The 16,014-nt window shown below is 39.4% G+C and overlaps 2 protein-coding genes across 2 annotated transcripts; both read right to left on the bottom strand.

Moving 5' to 3' along the window:
* Positions 1-144: 144 nt before the first annotated feature.
* LOC104939336 (proline-rich nuclear receptor coactivator 1) lies at positions 145-4,634 on the bottom strand. The gene is made up of 2 exons (XM_010755862.3): positions 4,002-4,634; positions 145-2,510 (listed from the first exon to the last, which is right to left on the bottom strand). The coding sequence occupies exons 1-2, from the start codon at positions 4,323-4,325 to the stop codon at positions 2,031-2,033; spliced, it is 804 nt and encodes a 267-aa protein (XP_010754164.2). The 5' UTR covers positions 4,326-4,634; the 3' UTR covers positions 145-2,030.
* A 3,047-nt stretch (positions 4,635-7,681) lies between these two features.
* crip2l (cysteine-rich protein 2-like) lies at positions 7,682-14,892 on the bottom strand. Its single transcript, XM_010755861.3, has 8 exons — positions 14,642-14,892; positions 11,089-11,183; positions 9,568-9,625; positions 9,345-9,476; positions 8,951-9,019; positions 8,736-8,830; positions 8,583-8,640; positions 7,682-8,253 (listed from the first exon to the last, which is right to left on the bottom strand). The coding sequence occupies exons 1-8, from the start codon at positions 14,682-14,684 to the stop codon at positions 8,189-8,191; spliced, it is 615 nt and encodes a 204-aa protein (XP_010754163.2). The 5' UTR covers positions 14,685-14,892; the 3' UTR covers positions 7,682-8,188.
* Positions 14,893-16,014: the final 1,122 nt, after the last annotated feature.

Genomic DNA, 16,014 nt, shown 5'->3' with positions numbered 1-16,014 from the left:
AGTTTTTATTCTTTAATCAGCATTAAGCGTATTCTTTTAAATCAATCAATAAATAAATAATAATAAAATCTGGAGGAAATATATTTCATAACAAAAGGATTTATTTTTGTCTGTAACAAGAGAAAAACTGACACAGGGCCACCGTGTGTTTTAATATTGTTTTTTAATTTAGATATGAAAGGCTTCATAAAATAAACACATTTTTTTCCCAAATTGTGACATGTGTTGTGAAGCATATTCTCGTGACTGGAATGAAATCATTTCAAAAACACTGCAATAAAACGGGCAGTTTTCGCTACAGTAATACAATTTTCCATTCGTGTGACGTCACAGAAGTCAAAGAAACGAGATCCAGCAGCTGCCTGCATCCACAGAAAACATTCAAATAAAATAAGAGAAACATGTGGCACACAGGTCATCTGTGCCCAATTCAACACATACTGAACTCTTGGTATAAACTGATGTGCTTTAAATATCCTGGAGTGTTGAAGAGGTACGTGAAACGAAAAACAAACAAAGTGAGACTCCGTCCACGTGGAGCCAGTTTAAAACGCAGTTAACGTATAAAAACAATGTGCGTCTACAGCAACGTTTTCATGTCATTCTGGTAAAGACGTCTGTCCATGCTGAAACAAACAGCCACCATCCTTTAATGCGCTGCGCTCACCTAGCGTATTTTATCTGCTTCTATTAAGTAAAGCTTCGATAAACGATGGATTCATTAGCCAGATTAGATTAATCGTTTTGAAAATTGTTTAAAAAGCCTCTTATGATAAACGACATCTTCAAATGTCTAAATCCAAACATAGAGACTCAAACAATCGTCAAAATAGTTGCAGATATTTTTTCTGGCAGTCAACTAATCGTGACATCTTCTGGCAAAGTGACTTTTTGTCTGCCATACATCCTCCAGGTGTGATGCCGAGCCCACGTTTTGAGATTTACCCACTTCTGAAAACGTTTGCAGTGTTTGGAGCGGTGGCGGCGGCGGCGGCTCGGTGTGGACAGACAGGAAAGACAAAGAGCTCAGTCTGGATGCTGGATACTGGCTTTGTGCAGCAGCTGCTCGTGAGACTTCACCCTGTCGTCTTCTCTTCAGTTCTCCGAGGCTTCAGCAGCCTCACAGTCCCTGATTTTGACTTTTCCCACCGGCTGGACCCGTTTTCAGGGAAAGAACTTCAGCTGACCAGCTGATTCCTGCTGGCCGTGGCTTTTGGATCTGTCCGCTATCCCGAGCCATTTTTTTGGAAGTTAACCAGCCGGGATATCTGGAAATCCTCTCGTGTGCTCTAACGCCGGCTGGTGAAGTCATCATAGTGGCCGGTCAAGCTTTGGAACATCCCGCCATTCTCGTTTTTGAAGTTTCAGTGCAGATCAGTAAGAAAAGTCTTTCTTTCGTCCACTGTGCCTCAAACTGACTGAGCTGGAACAAAGTGCCTCAGTTCGCAGGAGACTTTTTTTTTTTTTTTTTTTTGAACTTTTCTTTTTTTGGAAAAAAACTCAGTAACAAAACTAGAATCTCAGTTAAAACAACAAGGAAAAATATACACAAATATATGTTATATGTTCATAATATAATATGTACATTTACACGAGCACTTTAAAAAGTCCATCGACACGACGCTGCCTTTTCGAAAGTGTTCACACAAAGTGCCCGTCGCCGCTTTACGTCACGTGATGAACGTGAGACGCCGAGCGCGCTGCTGCTGGAGACGACCTCGACCGTCCGGATAAAACCTTTTCTTACGTTCACAGTCCGTTCTGTGAACTCAATCACAACTATTATTATCTTCTCTTTCCACTGCCAACAAGAAGGCAGGTATGCTGCACATCAGACGGACCTCCGGCTACAACGCGGCTCCCAAATGTTCACAGATGCAGGCGGCGTGTTGAATCACGGGGAATTGTACTACAGCGAATAAAAACTTCTCACATTGTATTGCAGTGTCTCAAAGGCCAAATTCGGGTGGATCTAATAGTAATTTTCCAATTGTTGGCGTTCAGCATGAATTAGACGTGTCAAAGTGTGGTCATGATTTATCCGGAACCTTCAGCAGCGACTTTAGGTGAACAGTCATTTGCTCTCGGCTTTGGTCGCTCTGTTGAGGCTCGTTTTCTCCGACCCAGTGACTGGGTGGTTTGGGTAAGACACTGGGCGATGGGGGCTCACTGAACTTCGCTCCAGCGTACACCTTGTCGCCGTCTTTGAGGTATTCGAGGGACGCTTCAGAGGGCGGCGTGTTCACGGCGATCTTCACGTTGTTGGAGGCGTGGAGCGGCTTTTTCTGCTCTCGGAGTGGAGGCTGGTGGAGAGGAGGGGGCTTGTTGGGGCTGCTGTTGTCTTTCTTCCTCGTGGGGTGAGAAGTGCCGAGGGTTTGGATCTGCTTGGGCTTGTGGCTCCGTGTGATCACGTTCTGGGTGATCTGGTCGTGTCTGGGAAGGTTGCGGGCAGGTTGGCCGCCCGGCTGCATGCTCCCTCGCTCCAGTCTGCCACCTTTGGATTTCAGCAGCTGAGACACAAACAAAGTTTTAGAAACAGAATGATCTACATACAGAAGCAGTGTGTGTAATGTGATGTGTTAAATACAATCTACAGCACTGAATTCATTATTAGTGCTGTTTTGGAAAAATTACACTTTAATACATTAATGTTATTTCTTTTTAAACGTATTACATTCCTCTGTATTTGAATATATTTAAAAAAACAAACACAAACACTGTATTTTACTGTATTGCCGTTGTTATAATAATGTATATAAATAACATTTATCATACTGTGAACATTTGCAAATCTAAATGACTGAATCCTGATTTATTAGTATTAAAAATACAGAATTATGTAATTTATTATTACGTGTGTTCAAAAAGAAATATTCGACTGTATTACTGTTATTTTAGGGACATTAAGTAAAACTATTAAATTCTACTGTATTAGTATTATTCTTTGACATTAATGTTATTTAAACTATTGAAGTCTACCACATTAGGGTGTATTTAAAAATATATATGCTGCATTCTGCTGTGTAAGTGTTTATATATAAAATATAATTACAGTAAATTTTGCTTTCACTCCTAAAACTGCATTGCATCCTCTTCCTCATACCAACTTCCTCTGCAGACAAAGCGAAAGCTGTGAGCGGGAAGAGGAAGCACAACGTCTGCTTTCACTTCTTCATAACAGGGAACAGTGACTGCGACGTCATCACGGGTAAATACACTTTAATGCAAGAATGTGTCAACACTGTACCTGTTTGACTGGCTACAAGAAGACTTTATAAAGTCTGAGATTATGTTAACATGTCAGAAAAGATAGAAAATAGTGGGAAACGACCAAGGTGAGGTCTTTAAATGTCTCATTTTGTCACATTAAAAGTCCAAAACAAACAAATATTCAATGCACTACCATAAAAAACAAATATTAACACGTCTGCCAACATTATTTAGAGTCAACAGAATGTTTAAATAACAAACTAATGTTGTGTAAGACAGGATTAGAACAGATTTATAGATTAAAAATAGGTCTTTAAATGTCTTATAAGTCCAAAACTTACAAATATTCAATGAACTACCATTAAAAAAAATATTAACACGTCTGCCAACATATTTTAAGAGTCAGACTATTAAAATAACTAATGTTTTAATGGTTTTTGGCAATAAATTCAAAGTTTTATAGACTCAAACTAACAGCTGAGTGAACAGGGCTGCAGCTGGCTGTTTTCTGGGTTCACAGAATAAACTATAGATTATAGAAAATAATGGAAAACGACCAGACTGAGGTCTTTAAATGTCTCATTTTGTCACATTAAAAGTCCAAAACAAACAAATATTCAATGCACTACCATTAAAAACAAATATTAACACGTCTGCCAACATATTTTAGAGTCAACAGAATATTTAAATAACAAACTAATGTTTTAATGATTTTTGTTGATGAAATTAAAGTGTTAAAGCTTCAAAATAAAAGCATGATCACATTATAATGCAGGTAAACATTGTGTCACCTCTTTCTTGGCTCCCTGCTTCAGCTGATGCAGGCTCAGTACCGTCTGTGTACCGGCGGGCAGCTCGGTACCGGGCTGCGTGTGTCCGGTCTGGGTGTTGTTGTTGTTGTGATCGGACAGCCGGACGTTGGGCCCGTTTCTCGGGGCTTTGTGTTGATGCAGCGGGGCCGCGGACCGCAGCTTCCTCCCCCCTCTCCTCAGCTGCCTCGCTTTGTTGCCCGCGTTGCTCAACCCATCGCCGCCGGAAATCAACGATATCGGGTTGTTGTTTTCGACGTTGCCGATGTTGGCCTCATCGCCGTGAGCCGCAGATCCGTCCAACATTGCTCCGAGTTGCCGGAAACATAAAAAAGTTGCTCCAACCGACGACGTCACAGGCTAACAGCTAGCCTGGCGAAGCTAACTTCTTCTTCGCGGGCGGATAAATCCGAGCTGCTCGCACGCGGAGCGACTTCCTGAACGACGGTAACGTTTCAACGTCGATCAGAAAGTTTCTCCCGTTAATCGGTGACTTGTTGATTATTTCTGCTGCTAAAAAGTCGACGGACGCGTTTTCACTGAGAGATGGCGACGAAGCAACGGAGGCAAAGCAGAAGTAGCATTATGCTAAACACGTGACTTCCGGTGAAGCGTTTCAAAATAAAACTGCCCTATTACAAAGAGACGCATTGTTAGAGTTATGGACAGAAATGATGGTAGTGTTGTTAATAACAGCATATAATACTGTATATACTACAGTATATAATAATAATAATAACAGGTTATAATAATACTACAGTATATAATAATAATAACAGTATATAATAATAATAATAACAGGTTATAATAATACTACAGTATATAATAATACTACAGTATATAATAATACTACACTACAGTATATAATAATAATAATAATAACAGTATATAATAATACTACAGGATATAATAATAAAAATAATAATGACAGGATATAATACTGTATATACTACAGTATATAATAATACTACAGTATATAATAATACTACACTACAGTATATAATAATAATAATAATAACAGTATATAATAATACTACAGGATATAATAATAATAATAATAATGACAGGATATAATACTGTATATACTACAGTATATAATAATACTACAGTATATAATAATACTACACTACAGTATATAATAATAATAATAATAACAGTATATAATAATACTACAGGATATAATAATAATAATAATAATGACAGGATATAATACTGTATATACTACAGTATATAATAATACTACAGTATATAATAATACTACACTACAGTATATAATAATAATAATAATAACAGTATATAATAATACTACAGGATATAATAATAACAGTATATAATAACACTACAGTATATAATAATAATACTAATAATAAGAGTATATAATAATACTACAATATATAATAATAACAGTATATAATAATAATAACAGTATATAATAATACTACAGTATATAATAAAAATAATAGTATATAATAAAAATAATAGTATATAATACTACTACAGTATATAATAATAATAATAGTATATACTAATAATACTACAGTATTTGATCATAATAACAGTATATAATAATATTACAGTATATAATAATACTACAGTATTTAATAATAATCAGAGTATAATAATAATAATGATATATCTATATAGATACACATAGAAATGTGTCATATATTTAGCCTGTGCAATGTGTGCATACATACATAACTGCAACATATAATATGTACACATGTGTAAATATATGTATATATAGACAAATATGATATGATATATAGTATATGTATAATATGTGCATAATAAATACTTGACTATTTGAGATATACATACTATAAATAATATACTACGAATATAAATATGTAAATAGAATGTGCAAAAGATAAAAAATTACATTATTACACAGAGATGCATTTCTGAATGTGGAGTGCATGAACATTTCTGTACATACACAAGACTGTCTTTCATCACGGGGTGTGCAATGCTTTTGAGTTTTTATTTGTACAGCTTAAACTCCCTCCAGGACACATCATCATCATTATCATCATAATAATAACGTGGGTAGTAACACTGTCTCTGTCACTATAATGCACTATTGTTATGTTTTTATTTTACTGGGGGGAAAAGGTTGAAAAATAATAATATTAGAATTCAATTTAATTGCACTCTTATTTTGTAGACAAACCCTCCTGACTTCTGGTAATAATCTGTTTACCTTGACAAATCCCCTCTTCCGGGTACTCTTTCCAGTAAGGGGCGTGTCCGACTTTCTACCTGTCAGTGACGTTTTACCTTTTTACTCAGCTGCACTTTTCAGAGGCGGAGACCAATTAAAACATTTCAAAAGAATTTCAATAAAGCCTGGTGTGTTCACTGACCTCCTTTAAAAGGTGTGTAAGATTTCAGGTGTGTGTGTGTGTGTGTGTGTGTGTGTGTGTGTGTGTGTGCTGTTGTATCTTAGTGAGGACCAATTGAATTATGAACTGGGGACGCTTTTGGAAAGTGAGGACATTTTGGTCATTCCTCAAAATACTTAGTTTAAGAGTATAAATTTAAATAAAAATAAAATTGTCTCATAATGATTGCTACTGTTTGATAGAGTATAACCTTTAACACAAAAAGTTCTTTGTGTTCCTATAATGTTTGAGTGTTCACATTTATGCCGTAGTGAAACTGAAACTGTGCTCAGGTCTTCTTCACTGTGATCCGTGGAGCGTGGGCGACACCTACAGGCAAACATGGCTTTAACTGCAAATACAAGTCAGAAGTGTCCCAGTGTGTTTGCATCTGTGAACTAAACCAGCTGATTTTCACCTTGTTGGTCTATAAAACAACCAATAATGTAACAAAACAGCTTTTTTCTATTAATCCCATCCCAATCTTGTTGCACAATTAACTGGACCTTCTCTCTAAATTAGTCTCCAGTCTAAGTTACTTTGACTTGTTAGGCTCTTCCTTACTAAAACTACTTACTATTACTTACTATTTTCTTTTAGAATATTAATTGTTGCATGTATAGTCTGTGAATACTTTGTATGTGAGCATAGTTTTAATATCTTTAATGTCTCTGACAGTCATCAATCATTTATCAAGCAAAAAATATAAAACACGGGTCAGTTCCAGCTTCTTTTTTAAAAAAAGAATCTGTTGCATTTCTCTGAATTAGTTTTGGGTCTTGAATTGTTGGTCAGACAAAACAAGCAATTAAAGAGATTACAGAGTACAGAACTATGTTTTTACTTTTTCTTTTTTGGATTTCTTTTTTCTCTTTTTTCTTTTTGAACTTCTGTCTGTAAATTTGTGTAATTAACATAAATTTAACTGTAAATTTATGGTAAGCATATATAACTATTTTCTTTCTGGATGGATTCCTTTGACATGTACATTTTTTATGTACATTTTATCATGTTTTGTTTTGCTTTGTTATATTATCTGCAGAAATAAATAACTAAATAGTTCAGTTTAATTTAATTTTGGTATCTGGGTAATTAGCAGTTTGTACTATTTTCTGAATTACTGTTTCGTTAATGAAAAAAACAAAACAAACTTACTTATATACTTCCTTATATAAATTAGGAGACTTGCAAAATGATAACCTGTATTGATGCTGGTTTGAAATAAATTAATTATTAACAAATATATATATACACTATATATATACACAGACACTGAGCTCAGGTTTGGTATCACAGTTTTACTGTAGAAAATGTGATGCACAGTCAAACACTTTTTGTTCACAACAGACCTCAAACTCACCTTCAACTTCAAAACATTCAGTAAAACGCACGCTTGTGTGTTCACGCTATCTCAGCTACGTCTACATTTCAGCCCTATTTTCAGAACCAGGACGAACCTGTTCGAGTAACACTGACGATAAATTGGTGGGCTGGTGCACAAAAGTCTGAAAAACTTTTAATAAGAAGTGAAAAACCACAGGCGCTTTAATCTACTACATAATTAGGCTGATAATTATTTGGCAAAGAGAACCAAGAAACCTAAAGGCAAATCTGAAACTCACATGGGAGGACATGTTAAAGGTTTGTTTCAGTACAAAAAATAGATATATAAACAATATACAAATACAACATAAACATCTAAATATCCATCCCTGTGAGTGCAGTACATATCGTTTGTCGCCGTGAAGGCAAATCAAAGAGACGTCCTGTAGACGGCGTCAGAGTTCAGGGCTGCGCCTCAGCCTCGGGATCATCGTAGATGTAGCTGCCAACACCTCCGGTGTTAACGCCTGACAGAGAGAACAGAACACACATCAGTTCATGCAATATGAACTAGTATTAAACATGCAGTATTTTATTACTTTAAATTAATTCATTTCATTCCAATTTTACATTTTAAAAACTGCTCCATGTACCACTAGAGGGAGCTCGCACACGTTTGAGAAACACTTTCTCTTGAGTCAACAAACAGAACTCTGGCTCTGATAAATATTTGTAGATCTAAAATGATCGTCGGCAGACTCTTTATTTTTGGGTATATGGTGAGTCAATCACTGTTTCAAGGACAGTGAGCCGAGCCTGCTGCTCCCCCGCACTGAGGGACTTTCTGGCTTCATACCTTTGGGCCCAAACAGCACGGCGTAGCACGGTTTGTGGCAGTATGGCTGTCCGTCATGCTGCAACAGAAAGACAAAGACATCCTCTTAATCCCTCCTGATGTGGACTCATCAGCAACATCCAGCTTTATGAACGCCGTGCTGAGCTCTCTCACCTCTGCATGGCTGCCAGGAGCCAGAGTCTTACTGCATCTCTCACAGCGCAGACAGGGCCGGTGCCAGTTCTTCCCGAGAGACGACACCTTCTCAGCTGCACACACACACACACACACACACCGTCATGGAGACAGTCACTATGGCAACCAGCCACCTTAAGGCACATTCCAACACCAATGTGTGCAAACTGAAAGATATGAAGCAGTCAGCTTACCGAAATAAACCGTCTTGTTGCATCTGGGGCAGATGTTGGGTCCTCCAGAGAAAGACGAGAAGCTCGCAGCTGAGAAAGTCACATCGAATTAGAATAAAGTGGAATAAATAATAACATTTGCTGCAAAGAAATGTGATCGGCAATAAATTATTATTGTTATGGCATCTGTACAACTTTTTAGGGACACACACTCCCCCCTTCTCCCTATTCTTATCTCCCACACAATAACTTTGCCTCAGACATCGTTATCTGCATCAGTCCTCTGCGGCTTTAATATATTTCATTCTTCTACTTCAGCAAGATAATCATACAGCTAAACCAAAGCCACCTCAGGCAGACAGTAAATTTCTCTTTCCAACATATGACAGCTTTTCTATTTATACATATTTCTCACCCTTCACTGGTCCCCGTGCGGGGGCTTTCTTCTCCTCCTCTGGTTTGCCATCTGTTTCCATAGAAACAGCAGCAGGGGCTTCGTTGACAGGATTGTCGTACACATAGGAACCGGCACCGCCGATGTTCACGCCTGAAACACATGCAAACGTTGTAAACGACCAATGTGGAGCTGATACTAAAGTGTAAACACAAAAAAAACAACAACAAAAAAGAAATGACACCTTTTGGCCCAAAGAGGGCAGCGTAGCAGGGCTTGTGGCAGTAAGGTTTCCCATCATGCTGCAAAATACAAGAGGGAGGGAAAGTGAGCAGAGGCATCCGTCTCTCAAAAGAGTTAAGAGTCCAGATTCTTGCTGTTCTGGTCCAGAGTGGAGAAGTTTAGTTAAACACATTTTTTAGTCTGTTTGGATTCACAGAACACCAAATAACAAATGAAACGCGACTCATACATAGAAGTTCATGAGACTTGTCTGCTCTTTGTTATTGTTCTGTTCACAACATTTATAGCAAAGATCCAAATATGAGCATCGGTCCATTCCTTTTATTATTATTGTCTCTGTCTGTTCCCTGGAAAATGACACATAACGCTGTTTTTGTGAACTATGTATCATTTAAAGCAAACAAAGACTCGTCCTGAGCCGGACTCTTCATGTCTGACCCTTTTCAAGACATAAAATATTGCTGATTTTTCAGTCGTCCATCTTTTTTTAATAAACCCAGGTGTCACCACAGGCTGGATAAAATCGCTCAGGCTGGAGGTGTTCAGTGCACAACCGCACATAACAAATATCTTTAAACTAAATCTACCGCAAAGAATCATCACTGTGCCTGACAGTGACTGACCGGTGGCTTTTAGCAGTGAAGCTCTGCTCGCTGGTAACTGAGCTCAGTCTTATCAGCTCAGCTGTGATTCACAGCACGTTTCTTCCTTATTAGGAGGTTATTAAAAGACTGTGAAAGCCACAGAGATGATCATAATCTGATAACTCTGTCACCAATGAGACACACTGCCACTGTTACGTACAGAACCGAATGTAACAGCTCCGACCTCAAAATAAAATGAAAGCACAGCTGAACTGAGGACAGAATCGTTTGGGGCCAAATTTGGTTGGTTTTTATCACCCCTACAATCAACGTTGTGCCTAATTGCGCTCCATGTAGACACAGATGGAGGTCCGTGAGCTCTCGTGCTGCTTTCATTCATCTCTTTTTTAGTATTTACACCTGTTTTATGACCCCTATGCTCCAGGACCATCAAGCTTATGTCATGCACTACAATAAGTGTTACTGAAACTCAAAGATGGCGTGAACAGATTCTCCAACTCAGGCAGAAAAACCATGTTTGGCTTTTGGTGACAGAGAAAGTAACCTCAGCAGGAAGTACATGTGGTCTCTTTGTGGTTTGTGTACGGTCATTGTCGTAACTGTTCTGCAGGATTGGGATGTGGTTAGAAAGTCAATAGAGAAACTGTTCAGTGACCACAATGACACCTCAGGACTTCCTGTCCTGAAGTCAGGTTCCCGTTTTCTGTTCTCTTGGTTTTAGTGTACATTCACACCGAGCATATTTAAAACCTGCGGCTGCACGTAGCTTCACACACATCAGTGATTATTTTTCTCCTCTTTCTGCTGCTGCACTTACAGTCTTTATACATGCAATACAATAAAAAGCTTGGTGATCCACTACACATTAAGGATGACACAGAAATGGTGGAATAATACCAATATGTCTAACCTCATACCTCAGCATGGCCTCCAGGGTTCAACGTCTTGCTGCAGCGCTCACACTTCAGACAGAACTTGTGCCAGTCTTTCCCTAGAGACGACACCTTCTCCGCTGTGGAAGGAGGAATTCATACAAGAGTTAAAATCATGTTGATCCGCACTGACCTGTGATCAGGTGAACGGTGTCTCTGTCATTCGTACGTCTGTTCTCACACTATGTAACTTTGGGCTCCGGGTCGGGAGAAGTACGTTACACAGCACGAAATATTTCAGTGATTCTGGTGAAACTGGATCATATTTTATGGAGGAAATGTTTTCTTCTTCCGGCTGCTCCATCTCTCTGTGACTTACAGAGTTTATGATGGACAGTGAATTAAACTGCTGCCAACTGTAGCAGTTTGTTAGCCGGGCTGCCGGGACTGTGAGCTCGGAGCTCCGGGGGAGTGTTGGCGTTTGTACCACAGGCGTTTTGGACTACATGGAAAGATGGGGAGCCTTTCGATTTGTACAGAACTGCAGGAACATAAAGGAATAACAAACACAACATATGTAATTCACTGGCTTTATATTTCCAGATGTTTTTAATGCCAGATGTTCCAGCGGTCATGGGAAGTAGAAATGCATTTGGTGCAGACGACCGTTACAGTGACAGACGACACTTGTCAGGCACTCAGGAGTTCATATCAACCTGAAGCACATTCTTTCCGCTGCGTTTGGAAGGAGAGCAGAGTGATACAGAGAGATTCACATTTTGTTGTCATACTACGTAAAGCTGCTGTTCCCCCATCGCTCTAACTCTACTAACACTGACTCTTCTGTTCAGAAGTTGTTGCCTCATTCGACCTCGTCCAGTCCGGATGTCTGCGGCAGACGTTACTGTCTGCAGGCTGCAGTGGTTTCATTTTTAAGACGCTCCAGAGTTAAGGCTACATTTTGATTTCAAAGAGGTGTCTTGATCTTGGTTGTATCCACTTTACAAACACGCCTAATTTATACTAACCACACGCAGCTTTGGTCAAATCCGACTCTTGTGGATTAAATGAGTCTAGTTGTGTTCATGTGTGAAGACATTTCATTAGTAGTGGTGAGACCATTTTTTGAAACTTGACGATGTCTTATGATAATCACAGCCTGATGAAACTGACCACAAACCAGAGGGTTTCTGGGTAATGCTCGCAATGTCTGATACCAAATCACAACATGAATCCTTGATGTTCCTCAAGGTCTCTGTGTCTTAATGTGGCATTTTTGGAGAATGTGTAAGTCATCCAAATGGTTAAATTATGATCCAAATCTGTGCAACGAATGCCATTAATACTGACCCCTGATCAGTTAGTCTACCCTTCCTTCAGTAAAAAGAAAACCCTCAGAGTCCCTGAAGAAGCCTTTGTTCCAGCTACTCAACAGTTTGATTTGCACAGACTGTTGCAGAAAGGACAGAAGGACAGACAGAGGGACAGACATTTATCTGTTTGTCCTCTTCCCAGAATATCCCAGCAGATACACTGAGGCCCTGATACACCATGACACTTCCTGTCGACACTCCCCGTCAGCCTGTCGCTGTGATACGTGACAGTAAGTCACCTTGGCACACACTGAGCGCTGGACAATGATGTAATTGTACCTGTGTTCCACTCACGCTCCTGTGTTTTACTGCCTTCACCTTTGAGTTTGAAGACAACTTTGAAGTTCAAAAATAGATGAAATGTCTGAGCTCAACATTTAGAAAATGCATTCCATCAAATTCCCTCTGCAGCTACGAAACAACAGCTCACGCTGCCAGGGGAAACATATTTCTGATAATACGATACGATCTTTTTGGGAGCTTCAGATTTACTGCAGACTTGAAAGAGCAGCATGTTTGGTTGAACCTGCAGGGCGGGGTTTTTGCTCTCCGGAGAAAGAACAAAAAGAAAATCTATCCATGCGTCGCATGTGCAATCGATGAATTATTTACACCGCCATGTGGTGCAGCTCCAACATGAAAAGAAGCTGAAAACTGATATATGCTCACTAAACTCACTGCTACGTAAGATGATATCACATTTGTTTTCTCATGATAACAGTCAGAGAAGATAAACCCACGTTTAATCTTATCAACACCAACACAGTGTCCGGTAACCAGAGAACTAAACTCATCCCACCTTAATTTAAAGGTGGACATGAATCTACAGATGGTGATTTGTCATAAGCGGTCAGATAACATAGTTTAGGCAAAGAGATAGTGAACCAATTATAGCTCAGTCTGAGAGCAGAGCTGTGAGCAGTTAGAGTCTTTGACATTTTTCAAATTCATTTCATCTCCATCTGTCTGGAAAAACCGAGGCAGACCAGACGTCGGATAATTAAAGTCAGTTTCGTCCCTTGTGGGGCATTTCATGCCGCTACTGCCCGTCTGTGGTTTGTTGTATCACTCGAGTTTTACATTCTGGGGCAGGGCTGCTTGGTATGCTTGCTCTACTGAAGCTCATTTAAATACCACAATTAACAGTTGCGTCTGGAGGGCACGGATACACGGACACAGATGTGTTGAGTGACAGACAACGTGCAGCAGAAAGAGAGGAAAATCTCAAAGCAAACATGATGTGAAGTTTATTTATCTATTTCAGTATTTCAGAGATCATGATCCAACTCCCCCAGCCGACTGGGGCCTACGCAAAAGTCTGCATGTTCTCTGCAGGTGATCCGGCTTCCGCCCACATGTCCAAAGACATGCTGCTGATAGGTTAATGACTCTTAATTGCCCGTAGGTGTGAATGTTTGTCTCTACCTGTCTGTGCTCTGTAATGAACTTGTCCGGGGTGTACCCTGCCTCTCACAGAACGTCAGCTGGGAACAGCTTACAGTGATAAAACCTTTAAAAAATACATTTTCTGTCTACAGCTCTCAGCTGTAAATGAAAGATAGCAGCATCTGGTGATGTGATAATACATCAGATTTTATGTTGGGGGCACTGTGGACTACTTTATGGCCATAAACATATGCCTACATACCACGATCTGGAGGTTTTATTCATATTGCACCACAAAAACTAAATATTTAGCAGCACAGATGTGAAATATTTGAAATATATTTTATTTTTTTAACTAAATTGTGACCCACTGAAATATAAAAACCAATTGAACTCAATGGGATGATTATAACTTTTTTTTTTGAGTGATTTATCCTCATATTAAGGCCCCACCTGTCATAAAACATCCTTTGATATTAAGAATTTCTAATTTAATTAATTAATTTCTAAGATAGTCGTGAAGTAAGTCGACACATTAAAGATCTGTTTTCTCCAATATTCCTGGATGCTTCTTAGAAAGTTGTTAAATGTGATTATATTCATAAAATGATCAAATGATTTCATTATTTTACAAAATGAAGCCCACCCCTTTTTTTGTCAATGGATTCACGTCCTCTCAGATTCAAACTCAGCAGCTGCAGGGCGGATAATAAATCTGATCTGCTTTAAACAAACGTAATGCATCAAAATATATATATGAAGAATTAAATAATTAGACAGTCTCAGGCTCAGCAGCTCATCTCGACGCAGGGGCGGTTACACAGAAATCATGCACTTACCGAAATACACCGTCTTGTCGCATTTTGGACATTTTGACGCCATGTTCCGAGCGAACAAAGAGATGGAGTCGGTTTCAGTCGGTCCACCACCAGAGCTCTGTGTGTGTGTGTGTGTGTGTGTGTGTGTGTGTGTGTGTGTCTTGTCTGTCTGCAGCTCCAGCGGCGCACACACACCTCAGAGGATGGTGGTGATGGTGATGGTGATGGAGGAGAGAATGACTCACATCCTCCTCTCGACTTCGTCTACCTCATTTGCATAACACCCACCCACCCCCGCTGTGACGTCATGCAGTTGTCCTCACACACATGCAGGTGTGTACTGTACTTTATACTTCTACAACACTATTCAGAGTGAAGTATTGGACACAACATCAAAATACTGTAAAATATGTTTTATTATAATTAAATACAAAATATAAGTCGTATTTATTTAGCACCTCTATTTATAATAGAGCGGTTGCAATGAACTGAACCTCACAGAGTAAAATCAAACATCATAAAACATTCATTCATTTTCCATATCAGGGTCATGGGGGGATAATCCCAGCTGAGAGGCAGGGTGCATCCTGGACGGGTCTCCGGTTCATCACACACAGACAAACTGGAGTCACCGATCAACCTGCAGAAGAATCCACAAAGACAGATCTCAGGTTCGAAACCAGAACCTTCTTGCTGTGGGGGGACAGTAAACATGACCCCTTCAGGCTGGTCCACTGTCTCAGAGTCAAAGGCACCTTTGTGTCTGATCTGGACCAAGGAACAACCCAAAAGGACACATCCATGGATCTCAAGGTGGCAGCAATGACACAGGACACAAAATCTTCTGCTAAATAACTTGGACCAGGCCTCTCAGGACCTTCCAAGTCATCAATAAATCTTCTCTTTAGAAGTTAAATGAATAAGTCCAGCTGAAATGTGTCGTTGATTAATCAATTAAGTGATTGGATGCAAATGAATGGGAGTTATAAATATACCTGCTGGGCAAACTGGCTCAAACATCAGTGATGGTCGGCACATTTACATTACAGTGTGTTGCAGGTGCTTTTATTTTGGAAACGCGATTCATCCTAAATCCAAGCAATGTGGACCCCCCCCCCCTCTGCATTTATCAGCGTTAGCCCTCGCCTCTGTTTGTTTCCTCTGTGCGGTTGTTAGGTTACGCTGCCTGACAGCACGGCTCTTCACAGGGAATGTTAAGTGAAGCTCTGCAGCTCCCAAGAGAGCCGCTCTGTACATTCCTGGCACCGAGATACAAGAGGGGCTGACATATGGTGGCCTTTTGTGTCAAATTAAGACTGAAAATATTTAAAAATACAGCTTGTTTTTTCTCTTTTTGGGGCCAAAAATACGTGAGACAAAACAGATTCATCACA

The sequence above is a fragment of the Larimichthys crocea genome, chromosome XI, assembly GCF_000972845.2.
Source record: "Larimichthys crocea isolate SSNF chromosome XI, L_crocea_2.0, whole genome shotgun sequence".
Classification (NCBI taxonomy): domain Eukaryota; kingdom Metazoa; phylum Chordata; class Actinopteri; family Sciaenidae; genus Larimichthys; species Larimichthys crocea.
This window is presented reverse-complemented; position numbering and strand designations above follow the sequence as displayed.

Coding starts and splice junctions, on each gene's coding strand:
- LOC104939336 (XM_010755862.3), bottom strand. CDS start 4,325: ATGTTGGACGGATCTGCGGCTCACGGCGATGAGGCCAACATCGGCAAC. Junction 2,511..4,001: donor AGCAGGGAGCCAAGAAAGAG/GTGACACAATGT, acceptor TTTGTGTCTCAG/CTGCTGAAATCCAAAGGTGG.
- crip2l (XM_010755861.3), bottom strand. CDS start 14,684: ATGGCGTCAAAATGTCCAAAATGCGACAAGACGGTGTATTTCG. Junction 9,477..9,567: donor TGCCCTCTTTGGGCCAAAAG/GTGTCATTTCTT, acceptor CATGTGTTTCAG/GCGTGAACATCGGCGGTGCC. Junction 8,254..8,582: donor CGTGCTGTTTGGGCCCAAAG/GTATGAAGCCAG, acceptor TCTCTCTGTCAG/GCGTTAACACCGGAGGTGTT.